General features: G+C 46.4%; 1 protein-coding gene across 16 annotated transcripts in view; it reads right to left on the reverse strand.

The window, feature by feature from the left end:
- ABLIM1 (actin binding LIM protein 1) overlaps window positions 1-17,215 on the reverse strand; it is an 899,845-nt gene that overhangs the window by 636,075 nt on the left and 246,555 nt on the right. For 4 of the 16 annotated variants that reach the window (XM_086922894.1, XM_086922885.1, XM_086922887.1 and 1 more), the window contains exon 1: window positions 11,556-11,906. The exons of 2 other annotated variants lie outside the window; for them this stretch is intronic. In XM_086922894.1, the coding sequence (XP_086779020.1) occupies window positions 11,556-11,793 (238 nt within the window). In that variant the 5' untranslated portion in view covers window positions 11,794-11,906. Of the gene's footprint in view, window positions 1-11,555; window positions 11,913-17,215 lie in introns of those variants that run through there. 10 more of the 16 variants (XM_086922895.1, XM_086922881.1, XM_086922886.1 and 7 more) reach the window with 8 other exon arrangements.

A 17,215-nucleotide genomic window follows, 5' to 3' on the forward strand; every position in this document is an offset into this window, starting at 1 on the left:
AATGGGCAAGTGTGTTAGATTTAGCGGTTTGGTGTAAGTAGCAATGTGTAGGGTAACAGCGAGGGCTTTCACAGTGTGATTTTTGTTCCATTGAGTTTCTGAACGAAGACGCTTTCCACATCTGGAGTAAAAAAAAAAAAAACAGTTCCATCCCATGATCGCGTACAATGGGTTTATTCATAATGATGGTATACTTCTCAAAGACCCTCATTTTTGTTAGCCATTTCCATGTTCTCTGAGACCACAGTGCCCTTGCATCCAAACTTCAGAATTAGTAACCTGTGTATGTCCACTTCCGCTATGTGTCAGTACCAGCTGACATATGGCATTCCCATCTACTGCTTTTCGATACTTCTTTACCCTGTGCGTTTGGCCGCCCCGCCTACTATCCCTGATCAAGCCTTGGAGTTGAAAATCGAGTGCCATTAGACCTGTCTATTTTTGGGAGGCGTATGAGTGGCTGCGCGTTATGCAGACACGCCGATCCTAGGCATAGCCCCCGGTAATTTCCTTCCATATTAGACACAAGTCATTTTCAGCCACGCCCACAAATTGCAGAACAGGCTCAGTAACCTGGAGTGATTGTCTTCTAATGGCTCTACCCTCCGGTACTTCATTGGCTATCTCTCCCCTCGTCATTCTGTCCCTCCTTTCACCAGAGGCTCTCAGTTTCTTAGTGGACTCCTCCTTTCACCTCAGCCTTTAACTGTCTTCTAATGGCACTACTCTCCTGTACTTCATGGACTCTCTCTCCGCTCGTCATTCTGTCCCTCCTTTCACCAGAGGCTCTCGGTTTCTCAGCCAGTCCCTCTTTTCATCCTCACCTTTTAGTCTCTCCATCTCATCCATTCAGTCTCTCTATACTGCTCTCCCACCACTACTTCATAACAGTCTCTTAGCTCTACTTGTTACACTGTCCCTCCTTTAGGCTTGCTTTTTTTTGCCTATTAACTCGTTCTGCAGCGTCGCAAGCTCATACCAATACTAATAGCACTATGCAAATATATTTATTCTACTGCAAATAAAGCACAAGTAAAAAATATTGTCATTTTCAATGCCATTAGCTTCAGCATTAACAAATGCGAGATCTATTGCATTGTAAATGCTTGTTTTTAAATGCAGCCCGTTTTCCTTAAAGGAAAACAGGATGCATTAAAAAAAAATTTAACATTTTCGTTTAATTTTTTAAGGGCAGGTGGTAGTCCCTGTGACCACTGCCTGGCCTTAATAATATTTTTAGAGACAGTCTCAAAGTGGAAAGGGTCCCCTGGGGACCCCTTACAAATTGCGACTGCAATACCACCCTCTGGAAGAAGATGGCAATTTGCGAGTGCTTTGCAACCTCAATTGCGGTCACAAAAAATTCATACATTGATTTCTGGACTCAATTACGAAGGGAACGCCCCTTACTAATTGTGACTAGCAATTTCGAAATAGCGAGTCGCAATTAAATTGTGACTCGTTATTTAGGAATTGTACATGGCCCTGGGTCATTTTGCATCTGGCCCTTAATGTGCTACTTGGGTAGAATCCCCCCTCCAACTTACTCCCAGAATCTAGTGCTATTTTCTTAGCGCAATATGTACTCACACATCCAAAATGGATGCAAGGATGTGTTTTGCATTAAGAAAGAGCACTAAATGTAGCAGAACACAAATAGTGAGTGCGGGCAATGTGCTCTTGTGGTAGGATTGCTTCCCCCCAAGTTACTCTTAATTACACGAGCAGGCGTAATCACATTATTATCGGAATTCTATGTCAAAGAGTAACGTGAAATTATCAAAATTACTCGGATTACATCAGCTTTATTGAAATTACACCCGGGCCTATTCACAATTTAGGACTGTGCAAAGCTGAAAATCCTAAATATCATTATTAATTGCACCTCTATTTTGGTGTAGCTTGGTATTAGAACCACCCAAGAAGTAGTTAGCTGGTGATACCTTTGATTAGCACCTTTATTTGTTGTGCCTTGAGGCCAGTGGATCATCTAATTTGTTATGTTATTAATTTTGCTTTCATTCTAAGTGATAAGTAATTGCAAGCACTTTAATTAATGGAAAAATTACGGTGCACTTTAATTAATAGAAAAATTATGGGGGGTTTTCTAAACTTTTGAAATCCTAAAACGATGTGGTTATCTAGGGAGTGATAAATACACATTGCTGCCATGCTGTTAACAAAATCACCAGGAGAGCCCACCGAGTCTGAAGCCTCTGACAGAGACATGCACGGCATACACTATGCTAATCGAGGAGTGACCTTTAAATCCACACTACAACAGAGATAATTACTTCTGATTCTGACAGAGGCACATGGCAGCTTGACACGAGCTTACAAGAAACCAATGAGTTACGCTCCCTTTAAAACCGTGTAAGACCACGCATGTGAAATATTTACTGCGGATTTCAGCGACTTGGACAGAGCAATTTCCCATCCAGGATGGTAAGGGCAAACTGCAGACAAAGTGGTGAAAAGCAGCCGCTGCTTCCAGCAGGAGAAGACTAAATCTTGAAGATGATTGGAAAGAGGACAGCACAATGTTGGACAAGCCAATGATTGCTGGGATAGGTTGATGGATGTGACCTTTTCACACCACATCAGCAGAAGTGCTCTGTCTCAGATCAGCATGGCTTCTGGTTCTGGTCAGGAGAATTGTCTCCTTGGAGGCTGTGGGTGGAGTGTCAGCTTCAGAATTTGTGGGGCCCCGGGCCAGACATATGTTCTAGCCTGTATAAATCCACTGTTCTGTTGATTTTGCATCCTAATACTATAGATCCATGTTAACCTTTATAGACATTTTTACATCCATAGCTTTTGGATGCATGTTAGGACATTTCGTTCACCATGCATATATATATATACACTATCAGCCTGTCCCGACCTTGTCCGGGAGCAATCATGCTTTAGGGCCCCCGCCCGCCCCGACGTTGTCCGTGGGTCCCCCGGATCTATTGCAGTATTATACCTCTATGTTTCCTTTGTACGCTTTCGTAACCTGCACGTGTCACTTTTTCCTCATGTAATGCACCGTTTCCTAGCTCTTGTATTTTGTTGGCTCACGATTCTCACTTTTGTAATGAACGGTTTGCTACCTCTTTTGCTTCATTTAATGTTCACCGCTCCTCCCCGCCTGTATTTCACCTACGCTCACCGCTCCTCCCCGCCACTTTTTCCTCATGTAATGCACCGTTTGTTACCTCTTGTATGTTGTTGGCTCACGATTCTAACTTTTGTATGATTCTCACTTTTGTAATGCACTCACTTTTGTAATGTCCATGGGTCCCCCGGAGCCTTCCTTCATATATTGCAGTATTATACCTCTATGTTTCCTTTGTACGCTTTTGTAACCTGCTGGTGTCACTTTTTCCTCATGTAATGCACCGTTTCCTAGCTCTTGTATTTTGTTGGCTCACGATTCTCACTTTTGTAATGCACGGTTTGCTACCTCTTTTGCTTCATTTAATGCTCACCGCTCCTCCCCGCCTGTATTTCACCTACGCTCACCGCTCCTCCCCGCCACTTTTTCCTCATGTAATACACTGTTTGTTACCTCTTGTATGTTGTTGGCTCACGATTCTAACTTTTGTATGATTCTCACTTTTGTAATGCACTCACTTTTGTAATGTCCATGGGTCCCCCGGAGCCTTTCTTCATATATTGCAGTATTATACCTCTATGTTTCCTTTGTACGCTTTTTTAACCTGCTGGTGTCACTTTTTCCTCATGTAATGCACCGTTTGCTAGCTCTTGTATTTTGTTGGATCACGATTCTCACTTTTGTAATGCACGGTTTGCTACCTCTTTTGCTTTATTTAATGCTCACCGCTCCTCCCCGCCTGTATTTCACCTACGCTCACCGCTCCTCCCCGCCACTTTTTCCTCATGTAATGCACCGTTTGCTACCTCTTGCATGTTGTTGGCTCACGATTCTAACTTTTGTAATGCACTCACTTTTGCCGTTTGCTACCTCTTTTGCTTCAGTTAATGCTCACCGCTCCTCCCCGCCTGTATTTCACCTACGCTCACCGCTCCTCCCCGCCTGTATTTCACCTACGCTCACCGATCCTCCCCGCCTCTAGCTTTTGTATTTCACCTACCTCATCCGCCGCTCACCGCTCCTCCCCGCCTGTCCGCCGCTCCTCGCCGCTCCTCAACGCTCTCACCGCCTGTCCGCCGTTCCTCACCGCCTTTCCACCGCTCCTCACCGCCTGTCCACCGCTCCTCCCCGCCTGTCCGCCACTCCTCCCTGCGCTGATGTCCGCCGCTCCTCCCTGGCTCCTGATGTCAGCACGCACGTCGCGGCCGGCCGGCGCTACTTCCAAGGGACTACTTTTTTTTTAGGTAAATATTTTAAAGAACGTTTATTTTTTTATTTTATATAGCCTATGTCCATCTACAGACCCTGCCAATTACAACTATGTATCGGGTGTTTGGATTGGCGCTGTGGTTCCCGAGTTTACCCGCCTCAAAGGTTCAAAGTTCGTCCTTTATAATAGTAGTCTAGATATCCATCACAAAGCTGCACCGATATTGAGGCACCGCACACAAGCGTGTTGAACACCTTTAATTTTGGCAAGTTGCAGGGTAATCAGGCTTACTTTCCTCAGCATAGAAAAACCAAACATGTTTCGGGCTCGCACAGCCCTTGCTTACTGGTATCGCAGGGAAAAAGCAGCAACAATGTTTCACACCGCACTCGCGGCGTTTTGAATGATAGCCCCGCCCTCTGGGCTTGCCTCGCAACGGCATCTTGGTCGCTGTAGTTTTGCATATTCTAATCCAAGGTGGAATGTCGTTATCTTTCCCCATAGTCTCTTAAAATCCTGTAGTAGGTAGCTGGGATAAGCAAGACCGAGTCCCTGCTCGTGATCTTGCACAAATTGGTCACGCTGTTCCGTTGGACACTAAAAATTTGGACGCGTCTGGGAGCTGCTTGTCCGCAGCGGGGTTGCCTCGCGACCCGGAGCAAAGGCCGCTATGAATCCATCACTAAGCTGCACCGATATTGAGGCACCGCACACAAGCGTGTTGAACACCTTTTATTTTGGCAAGTTGCAGGGTAATCAGGCTCACTTTCCTCAGCATAGAAGAACCAAACATGTTTCGGGCTCGCACAACCCTTGCTCACTGGTATCACAGGGAAAAAGCAGCAACAATGTTTCACACCGCACTCGCGGCGTTTTGAATGATAGTCCCGCCCTCTGGGCGTGCCTCGCAGCGGCATCTTGGTCGCTGTAGTTTTGCATATTCTAATCCAAGGTGGAATGTCGTTATCTTTCCCCATAGTCTCTTAAAATCCTGTAGTAGGTAGCTGGGATAAGCAAGACCGAGCAAGGGCTGTGCGAGCCCGAAACATGTTTGGTTGTTCCATGCTGAGGAAAGTGAGCCTGATTACCCTGCAACTTGCCAAAATAAAAGGTGTTCAACACGCTTGTGTGTGGTGCCTCAATATCGGTGCAGCTTTGTGATGGATATATATATATTTTTTTTGTTTTTTCTCTCAATAAAAACACCAAATGTTCAAAATTAGTTATAGTTATAGCTAGGAAAGCTTCATTTACATTTCTATACAAAACAATTTTAAACTACACAAAAATGAGAAATTCAAAAGTTATAGTTAATAAGTTAGAGTTATAATGTGTACAAAGCCCAAAATGTACTATAACTCACAGACCTCCATTCACAATGTTGTAAACTCAGTAGCCAGATTAAATTAACTATGATTCACCCTGCTACCATGCACAGTGATCTCATAAATAATGTAATTTTAGATGTGATTAGGTTGCTAGGAATGCCACCATTTAACATGGTATAAGTGAATTAATATAAAAGAGTATGAACTGTGCGGGATTTGAACCTACAACCACACGATTACAGGTAGATCCCAGCAAACATCTTATTTTATTATAACACAGCCAGGGGCAGTGCCCGCTCCCATATTATATACATACTTGATGTTTGCCGTTTCAGATCGCACCTCGGAAGAGTAAATCCTCATTAAGAAGAAAAGGGCACGTTTTAACTTAAAAAGGAAAGAATAAATTACAATTAAGATTGTTGCTCACAGCAAATAAAAGCATCTGAAAGAAAGTTTGCACACTAATGTAAAGAGTTGTCCGACAATTACAGAGTCATGTAGTTGGAGGGTTAAGCAGTATCTTTGTTACATAATTATGAACTGTGAACTATGAATTGTTACATAATTTCATAGTTGTTCCATCAAGTTTCCTGAATTCGTTCACTTTTTAAAAATTAATTATGCATTATAAAACGGAAGAAACCAGCTAGTGGGTGTCTGGAGGGAATGAAACCAGGGCAGGCCTATTCACACCTATTCAAGGCTAATTACAAGCTGTGAGAAGCTGAAGAGCCAGTTCAAATATTCCTAAATGAAATTCGGAGAGGTAAAAGGTGACTTTCTAAAAGTTACATTACCTTAACATTCATAAAACTTGTGCCTACTCCATTGAACTGAATGTTTAATAATGATTGAAAATAGTTATTTAATTATTTTTCTAGATGGTTGCATTCTAGAAATGCATCATTGGTATTTTGATCTGTACTCAGATGTTGTACATAGCACAACTAGGCATGCAACAGTGAAAACAGCTTTTGGATGCTACTCACTGTAATGACATGCCAACATTAGATTTCTACATGTCTGACTTTTGACTATTATGCAAATGCTTGTTGGCTACAAGGGTGAATACCTTTGCCTCAAATTGTAAAGCGCTCTGATATCCTTCGGGATCAAGTTTGCGCTATATAAAACTTCATAAATAAATAAATAAATAAATAAATAAAATATTTATATTTATACAGGATTTTCTTACCTGTCAAAAGGGTTTCATTTTGACAGTACGAATTGCAGTTTTTACACTGCTACAGTCAGACTACTGTCAGGCTACAATGGTGGGCCTGAAGCCATATTTACACTCCCACTGTAGTGGATGGTACAATAGGTGCTAATGTCCTCTAGGGGCATTTAACTTTCAGTCCCTGGGTACATTTTCTACCATATACTAAGGATGTATAGGCAAGTTAAATATACCAATTAAGAGCATGCCCATTTGACCATGTTTAAAGGGGAACGCAGGCACTTGAGCAGTGGTTGCCAGAGGTAAGGTGCACAGAGATCTAAAGCCAGCCAAAATATAGGGTCCAGCAAAAGGCCAAAAATCTGGGGGGACTATGCAGAAAAGGAGAATTTCTTACATATGGTATATTGGGAAATGCAACACCATTCTCCCCAATAAAGCATCCTACAAATCACCAAATGTGAGGCACAGACCCACACATCCTCCCATACCATACCACGCTATAATATGATGCGTAGAAGGAACTGCACACAACCTGCTCCACCTATTAATGCAAGATTAATGAGGTGCACCCTTTCATCCTGTGTTGGAAAGCACAGAAGACAAATTCCCACTCCAAAATGAACTACATCCGGTCCCTCTTTCCAAGGGCAATAGTTCATTTAAGGCCCCCTCCCCATGACTTGCATTTTGAGGGCATGGTACCTACGCATGGCACATACATGTATTGCATAGCTCAAAACACCAAACACTCCCACATGGTGTAAGTCTTGCTCTCTCAGTGTTCCGTGCCTGCCACCTAATTGAAGGGATTGTCGAGGTTGTACTGTGTGAAGTAAATATTCAGAATGAGGCTGGACAGGGGAATGAACGCGTCTGTCTTCTTTTTAGGACGCATGCTGCTGCGACTTACTCCTCCCAGAAGAGTTACTACCAAACAGCACCAGTGTTTATGAATGAAGGTCAGAGCAGAGGCTGCAAGGTCCACGTGCTCTGAGGCAGTGGTGTAGTGTGTGGGTGCGGGGAGGGGCAGAGGTGCAGTTGCCACGGGAGACAGATTTTAGTGTCATTTTTAGAGGCACAAAAAGTTAAAAGAAAAGTGGAAGGATACTTGCACTGACAACCTACGGCACCCCGCTGCTCTGAGGAGTACTTACTCAGGAAGAGAGACATATATATAGAGAGAGGGGAGATTCAGCATTTAGCACTTCACGAAATGGGAGATAGAATAATACATTGAGAGGATTGGCTTGAGTTATATTTAATCACGGGTGGTACTTGCTTATTACTTCAGTGCCTAAGCTCTGCATAGAATCCGAGGACGAAGGAACATTCTCCTGCAGATGCCTGTGCTTATGCTCTGTGCAGGAGGTGGGTTCCTGAATACCCCCTCCTTCTGGTGTTTGTGGTCTCTGAGCTATGCAGTATAATGGGCGAATAAAGGCATCACTCACTGTACTTTGGAAGGTCTTATTTAATATTTTGTCAATATTCTTGAGACAGTTTTCTGGAAAATATATATATTTTCCTTATAAGACTTCTGACGGTGCACAGCTCTTGTACTCTGACGAGGGGGTCCTTGCCAACCCTTGGTGCAGCCCTATTGTGCTCCTTGTGCTGCTTAGGGCTGAAGATCCTGTGCAGGGCTCACCAGAGCACCATGTGGTGGTGTTCAGAGCAGAGTCTGACTGGCCTACAAGGCAATCTAGCAGAGCCAGAAGGGCTGACAAGTCAGTGAGGGAGCCAGTTATTTTTGGCTGTTCGTGGGCCTGTTTTATGGCTAGGAAGGCCACTTTTGTCGTTGTTGATTTCCCTGATTCTACCACAAACGTTGCCTGCAGCAAGCACAAATGCATGCAGTCTCCCATACCGTGCAAAACAACTACACAGCGAGTCAGTTCACAACTGCTCCGGTTTGGAAATGGAGGGCCATTTTTTGCCTTGTTATTTTGGTTCCTGGTCTATTTTCTGTCCCAGTCTGACCCTGGTTCAGGTCATCTTGCCTTTAGGGTGAAAATACTCCGTGCCCGCGTACCCTGCGCCTTTATGGCTCCAGGTGCTGTGACATTTCTGAGTTACTCCCATACCTTCCCCGGTAAGTCAGCGCACAGCCTGCCACACCCTGAACATGGTAATAACAGCTACAGTGCTGCAACCCAAGGCAGCATCTCATTCCATCTGGTATGTCAACATTATCAACAAAGGGTACTGAATGAGTTTCGTGCTACAGCAAGAACTATTGTACTTTGGCGTGTAAGCGCTATATCTGAACTTTAACCATTGTGACCCTTAGGAATTCTTTAACAGTTGTTCCATCACCCCGAACACCTCTAGTCAAAGGGTGTAGCAAGGAACCACAATGCAAGGGTACATCCATTGAGACAGACAAGGGTGCATCATTCATTTCTATTCAACTACAGGCAGGAGAAAACTTCCAATAAGTTGACTTACTTCTAGCTGACACCTGGAAGGGCATTTATTGTTTGAAAGTTGATGCCTCTTAACCAATGGCAGTGCGCAATAATAACGAACTGCGTGGGGCTACGGGTTCAGAACCATGAAATACACAAGTACTCAGGTGTTTTAAATGCGTGTCCCCATCACCCGCGTCCAAAGGGGCGGGTGCAATAGGCTCTCATCGCCTGTTACATTTTACACCAATTGTGAAATAGCAACCTCTAGGAAAGAGCTCTCTTTCTTTCAATGGACCATCTCTCGCTAGTAGGCAAATAAGAAAACTACTACAGAGAGGTCAAGGTCTCTCTATCCATCTACATAGAATGAGTCAGTCACTCAGCTACTTACTTTTAATTTGCAAATACCTCAAACCAAGCCGTCCCAATGTGTTATATCAGGAAGGTTTACTTTTGGCGGTCTGCAAAGTGCTAAACGCAGACTATGCAACTCTGTTGACATCAGTGACTCCTCCTTGAAAAAGTGCTCCTCAGAGCAGACCTCTCCAGTCACCGGCTCCATGGACCTGCTCTGGCCTCCATTCATATATACAGGCGCTGCTCTGTATAGCAACTCTACGCACACTGCTGGGAGGAGCCAGTCGCAGCCGGGTGCAATTGTGCTATATTATTTGATCTACAGACCCCAGCACTCCAAAACCTGTATGAAGTGGTAACATTCATTCGCATGAGCCCACAGCTTGAGTCCATGTTCTCACTGGATTGGCTTGCATGCTTCTTATGTCCCCTGAGCTTGGGCTTCCTTCCAGCTTTGAAACTCTAGGACTCTGCCTAAATGAGCAATAGAATGCCAAGCCCGGCACGCACCACGCCCCAGACCTGGCACACATGAAGGCACGGATATGTATGTATGTATGTATTTATAGTCTTTTATAGCGCGTATCTGTCACCCCACGGGTATCCTGAATATGAAGAGGCAGATATCTGTAGAGAACCCACTAGGTGGACAAAGTATCGTCTGACATAAATATGGTGTCCTAAATATCATTAAAAAAATATTATCCCTTTGGTTTAGATTTTCTACAATTAATTTCAGCGGGGAGATGCATAATATGTTGGTCCCTTAAACTTGTGGTTAAACCAGAGAGAAGTGGTCTATAGTGCTTGGGTGTTGAGGGAGAGGCGGCAGTGGGAAGCGTGACTTCCAGAGTGTCATTACCTCCTTCGCGAGCTTAACATGACACATCATGTGAGTCAGCACACACTGCTGCGGTAGGGTCCATCCAGGGACATGAATATGATTACTGCACCGTTTCTAATTAAAGTACCAGAACGAGGTTGTCGTTTACTGTTAACAATTTTGCACTCTAAGCCAGGTGTGCATTGGCTGTGTCAAGTTCCCTTGGTGAAGCTCCCAAAAGGAAGTTTTAATGGACAGATTGCTATAATCCACGCATACATACACTTAATTGAATTCATTCTGATTGTTGCCTCTTTCCTTTTAGTACTGAGGCGTTTCCATGTGTGCCATAGTTATTAGAAATATGTCTGGCAAAATGTTAATTATGCCGCAGCAATTGGAGTAATTTCAGAAATAATGCATTACTGTTTTGAAATTACGCAATTGAGAAATGCTGGATTATGATTCACACAATTATTCATAATTATGAGTAATTTTGCACTAGTTACAGCTAGAGAGAATTACGCCAGTTACAACACTCCTAATTGGAATGTGTTGAAATTATTGTACCTGTCTAGTACATACGCTACACTCTATATATCATGGGAACCCTTTTCTTTTGGGGTAACCTCTGATCCACCTTCATGTTTTTAGCTTCAGCTCTTTGTAATACAATTTGCTCAAATTGAACTACTCATGACAGACATATTAAATTCCAACAAGTTAACTTGAAGAGTTGGCGACTGAAATGTATTTACTTTTCCTGAAATATGACAGACATCATCATCCCTGCTGGCCTGTAGGAGACATCAATTTCTCCTTAGTCCAATCTGCCTCTCACTGTTAGGACGTACAATATGCATTTTTATCTGTTTAGTACACACAACTAATCACTTAGGTTAACTAGATGTCTCAGTGTCACTGCAATACTACATTTCCAATTGTGGTCTCTTATTTCACAATGCAATGCATTATGGACATTGCAGTCTTTTATTTCTTTACAAAAAACAAGCTAATTTGACTAATTTACCAGATAACAAAGTAACAAAGAGCTTTAAAAGGAAAGCCCAACCTGGAAACATGGGTGCTGATGACCTTGCACACACACCCCACTGCAATCCAAACCCATAGTGCACTTACCAGACTCTTGCGGGGAGCCTTCGCAGAGGTAATAGTCAGCAGGGTTGAGGTAGGGCATCTGCTGCAGAACTGAGCTCTTGGGTATAAGGTAAAGGACCTCTGCGATGTCGCCATCCTCGATAATGGACATGCGCTTGACGGATCCAGGCAGAGACTTGTTTTTGCTAGATTGCACCGCCTTGCTGCGCCCCGAGCCACATAGCCTCCCTAGGCTGTTCAGGCTGGGAAAGGACAGCATGGCTGGGCTCCGGCGCTATGGGTATTTTTCTTCGAGAAAGCGCTGTAGCAGGCGCTATAATGGTAACTCTAGATGGAGAATGACCAAATCTTTGTCGGAAGACTCTGATTTTTCAGCAAAAATGTGTATGTCTTCTAAACATTTTCCATTCAAAAGTTATCCAGGCTTCAAAGCCAGTCAATAAAAGGTCAAACCATATTTTTCTTTCCCCTCAAACCACTTGCAGATTTCAGCTTTTCAGTTGTTCGATGTAATTTGCCATATCTTTCCCCAAAACTCCAACAAGGAACTCCATGGCTTCCTTTTGCGAGAAGGAGGACAGGGTGCCCAACTTGGAATGAAAGATACAAGGGTGATCTCCCCTACTCTTACCGAAGGCTGAGCATCACTAAGCAACAGCTGCCAACCCGGTCCCCTAGGTCGAACCAATCAGGCAAGTCCTCCGCACAACCAACACCCATTGGTTCTCCTCAGCAGCAACTCCTCTTAATGCTTTCCAAGCCTCTGCTTGTCACATAACCAGAACCCAGGTCACGTCCAAGCTACTGGCCAATGACGGACCGGGGATGCATGTCTTACAAAGTATGTACCTGTCTGCCAGTCACAACAAAGGCAAGGCTCCTCCCACAGACCGGGCGCTGACCCGAGGAACGGCTGAGCGGGTTACATTGGCCATACCCGTGCAGAAGCAGAAACATCCACGTCACTCAAAGTACTGGCTAGCAGTCGCCCCAAGTACAGCTTCTTTTAGGGGTTTTCCAGCCCCTGTGTGTCACAAACGTGGCGCCCTAGCTCGTCTTCCTCGATTGACAATGCGCAACGGCCCCCTCTCTGCAGTCGTCCCGTGGCCATAACGTTTTCCAAGTCCGACCGCCGGGGCCCCGGCCTTTCCCCCCGACACTGAGGCCGATAGTTCCCCCGTCGCCCTCGGTGGCTGCAGCCGCTGCAGCTCCCCTGGTTTCACACTCCCTGCCCGGCCTAAAGAAGATTAAACAAGATATATTTGTGGCGATTATCTTCCTGGAGATTACGGACAGGCCCGGGTCACGTGACGCGAGACCGCCGCCATTGTAATCAGCTCCTAATTACACAGACCCTCTCTCAGCCGCCCTGGGCGCCCCTCACGCTGTGCCCGTGTACTCCGCGGATTGCAATTAAGAAAACGGCAGATTAATAACCACTGCGACGGAAGGTGTGTGTATCTGACGTACCTGAAGACACAATGAGATTAGCCTAGCTGGCCAATGCACACCAGACGACAGTGTGTGATACCGGGCATCTGCAGAGGTATAATCCTCCCGCCCCGCACGGATGCCCTGAACACTGCAGGAAAAACATGCTCTCGGGATTGTGATGACTCTCAGGTGGGGTGAATGCAGGGGAGGAGCTGTGTCGAACTGTGTGGTATGCAATTGCTGGGGTAGCAAATGCCAGAATTATCAGCCCGCTATAAGGCACTCCTGATCCGCGTTATGAAAGACCACTGGCAGTCCTGGGCTCTGCTTGAACTTGTCAACTGCAGGTTAAACACTGATGTCTGCAGCAGGCCCAGTGAGCGATTAAATGGAGCAGTGCCAAAACAGAATACGTTTATTTATAATTATAACGTATTTGAAGAACGTCATTTTTCACAGAAGTTTTAAAGTCCGATATGGCAGTTCAGTGGGCTTAAACATGTGGGCACCCGCTGAAGCGGGATGGGGGGTGTTGTGTGTGTGTGTGGTGCCACTGAGTTGGCGAGTACTAACATCTATCATTTAAGAGAGGTACTTTCAGATACAATATGGCCCTGCAAGGTCACTAGCACTCACTCACTTTCACACAATGTCACACACATTCAGGGTCGCACATTCACATGCTCTCATACACACTCACATAGCATTTGAGAGGGTTTCTTTTACTGATATTCATCTCTTTGCACCGGTCGGCTTCAGGTACTCAGCGGCCGGGGGCTCCATGGACATTTGGGGCGGGCATCATTTTCCTCCCACACCCAGTACTGAAGCGGGCAATGGAAAGCTGGCCCCTGCACAGAGCATACACAATGCCAGCACACTGCTCCAGCTCTCAGTTTCCTACAAGGCTGCCTCTTTCTTTTCACCTCACCCTCTCCCAACTCATCCCAGGATGGGTGGGATCAGTGGGGATCCTAACCGCACCCCAACCTATGACATGTGTCTGAGGCTACGCCTACAGGTGACACTGCAGTGCGACACACATAGGGAACATTCTGGGCGTGTCCAGCCCCAGAGGTCAGGGCTGAGTCTTTGCCAGACCTCTACAATCTGTCTGACTGGTCGTCATCAGACAGATTGAGTGCACACTGCAGACTGCTGCTTGACCCTCAGGTAGAAGGCAAGGACGGCAGAGCGCGGGCGCCCATATGGGCAAGCAGCTGCCAATACAAATTGAGAATCATATATCAGTTCTTTTCTTTTTTTTCTTTTGCTCTGTTCCCGCCTCCGCTTCCCATTTCCTGCCACCCAGCGCCCTGCCCCCTCCCAGGACCTACTTAACACCTTGCCTGCGGCGCCGATTCTCCCCTGGTGCTGAACATTCTAATCGCGGGTGTGGTCATGACAGAACGGTTCCGTCATGAGCACAGCGCGACCGATGCTCATGACGGAACCGTTCCGTCATGAGCATCGAAGGGGTTAATGGAGGCCAGAGCACAGCCACATCAAAGGCAAGTCTGTCTGCACTAGCAACTGGACCGCGCCCAGCACCAAGAACCCTGCCCATCCGGCCACCCACAGGTACACCACCGCAAAACTCTAAGACCTGCACCCCAGATGCCGAAACAGCAACTGCTGCAGTGCATCTCCTCAGTCAACATCAGGACCATTCACCTGCTGCCACTGTTGCTTCACCTGTAACTCAGGACCGACAGCACGGAGAACCACACCGATCTTATGTCGCCCACCTCGACTGCCCTGGAAACACTTCCGCTCAATGCCCGACCCCTCTACAAACACATCACTGAAATCTTGGACATCATCACCTCCCTCGCCCCGACATGGTCTTCGTCACAGAGACTTGGCTCAACCCCTTCTCCACCCCTGAAATCGCCACCACTATGCCCAAAAGCTACAGGGTGGCACACAGAGACCACACCAACAAACACATCATCCACAAAGAAACAATCCGCCGCACCACCTCCGAAGACAACACCTCACCGTTCTTGGAGCACCTCAATTTCGAGCTCCACACAGAAGGCAGAACGACCATCAGAGGCACCTGCACCTACAGAACCCCAGTTCCACGCCCCAGCTTCTGCACCGCCATCACTGACTTCATCGCCCACTAGCTATCAACTCCAATCACTGCATCTTCCTCTGCGACCTTAACTTCCACCTTAATGACCCCACTTCACCATCACAGGACCCCCAGGCACCACCACCAGGTCCACCAGCTCCTCCCTCCACAGCTGGAACAAAGTGTCACAGACCCAATGGATGGACAACTTCAACAACATCCAGGCCAAACCCACAACCAACCTGGAACAGGCCAGGTAGAACTTCACCACCTGGATCACAAGCTGCACTAACAAAGCCACCCCAACAAACCAGCCAAGTCCCACAGATTCTCCAAACAAGCTAGCTAGTTCACACCAGAACTCAGGACAATGAAACACAGCTGGAAACGACTGGAGAGAAGATGGTGCACCAGCAGAGACCTCACAGACTGAGCCACCTTTAAGTCAGTCCTCAACAAATACCACCACAGCCTCAAATACACGAAGAGAAACGTCCTGGCGAATCGCATCGAAGCACGTACCGACCACACCACGGAGCTCTTCAGAATTGTCGGAGAGTTCTCAGCTCCATCACCGGAACTCTGTGACACACTAACAAACTATTTCCACGACAAGGTCTCCACCAGCTACAGGAACTTCGACTCCCAACCCACCAACCTCGCCAGCATCCACCTACAGGCGCCACCCCAACCACCAGCTTACCACACGGGAGCTGCATCCACATAGAACACCACGGCCATCTTGAACTCCATCCACTCAGGTGCACCCACAGAGCCCTCCACCCACCCCTCTTCAACCTCAGAAGTAAGGAAATCACCCACAAACTCACCACAATTCTCAACACATCCATCTCTACACCTACCTTCCAAGAATGGAAACATGCAGAAGTCAGACCCCTCCTCAAGAAACCCTCCACCGACCCTATTGAACTCAAGAACTACCACCCCATCACACTGCTTCCATTCCCCGCCAAAGTTCTTGGGAAAGCCATCAACCGTCAGCAGACTGAACACCTGGAGAGAAACAATCTGCTCGATGTCTCTCAATCTAGTTTCTGCTCCAACAACAGTACAGAGACTGCCCTGATCACTGTCACCAATGATAACCGCACCCTCCTCTCCAAGGGAGAATCAGTGGCCCTGATCTTCCTTGACCTCTCCGCAGCATTCAACGCCATGTCCCACCAAACACTCATTGAGAGACTTCACCATATCAAGATCAAGATCAAGAAATGCGCTCTCAAATGGATCACATTCTTCCTCACAGGACAAACCCAGAGAGTACACCTTCCGCCCTTTGCCTCAGAACCAAAGAACACCATCTGCGGTATCCCTCAGGCTCATCCCTCAGCCCCACCCTCTTCAACAAGTACATGACATTCTTGGCCGACATCGTCAGAACCCATGACCTCATATCCTACGCTGACGATACCCAGCTCATCCTCTCTCTCTCAGCAGACCCCTTCACCACAAAGACCAATTTCCACAACTGCATAAGGAATGTCACCGACTGGATGAGGACCAACAGTATGAAGCTCAACACCGTCAAAACCGGAGTGCTTATCTTCAGGAACAACACCTCCCTGTGGACCGGCACCCAGTGGCCCACTGAACTCGGACCAACTCCAACACCTACAGACCACACCCACAACTTTGGCATCATTCTGAACAGCAAACTCACCATGAAACGACAGATCAATGTAGTCTCCTGAGCCTGCTTCCACACTCTCCGCATGCTCTGAAGGATTCTTAAATGGCTCCATATTGGCACAATGAAAACAGTCACTCAAGCCCTAGTCACCAGCCGGCTAAACTACGAAAATGTGCTGCATGCAGGAACCACCACCCAACCCATCAAGAGACTCCAGTGATACAGATCGCAGGGGTCAGACTCATCCTCAACCTGCTCAAATGGACCCACATCACCCCCACCTCAGGAACCTCCACTGACTCCCTGTCCAGATAAGATGTAAATTCAAGATTCTGACACATGCCTACAAAACCCTTCACAACCAAGGTTCAGCATACATCATCCACCATCTGAACTGCCACCAACCCGCAGAAGACCTTCAGTCTGCCTCCCTCACCCTTGCACAGTCATCTCTAGTCTTAGAGGGCGACCCTCTGGGCGCTGCAATGTTGGTCGCATATGCGATTAATAAAGTTC

The sequence above is a fragment of the Lissotriton vulgaris genome, chromosome 5 (genome assembly GCF_964263255.1).
Source record: "Lissotriton vulgaris chromosome 5, aLisVul1.2, whole genome shotgun sequence".
NCBI classification, from domain to species: Eukaryota; Metazoa; Chordata; class Amphibia; order Caudata; family Salamandridae; genus Lissotriton; species Lissotriton vulgaris.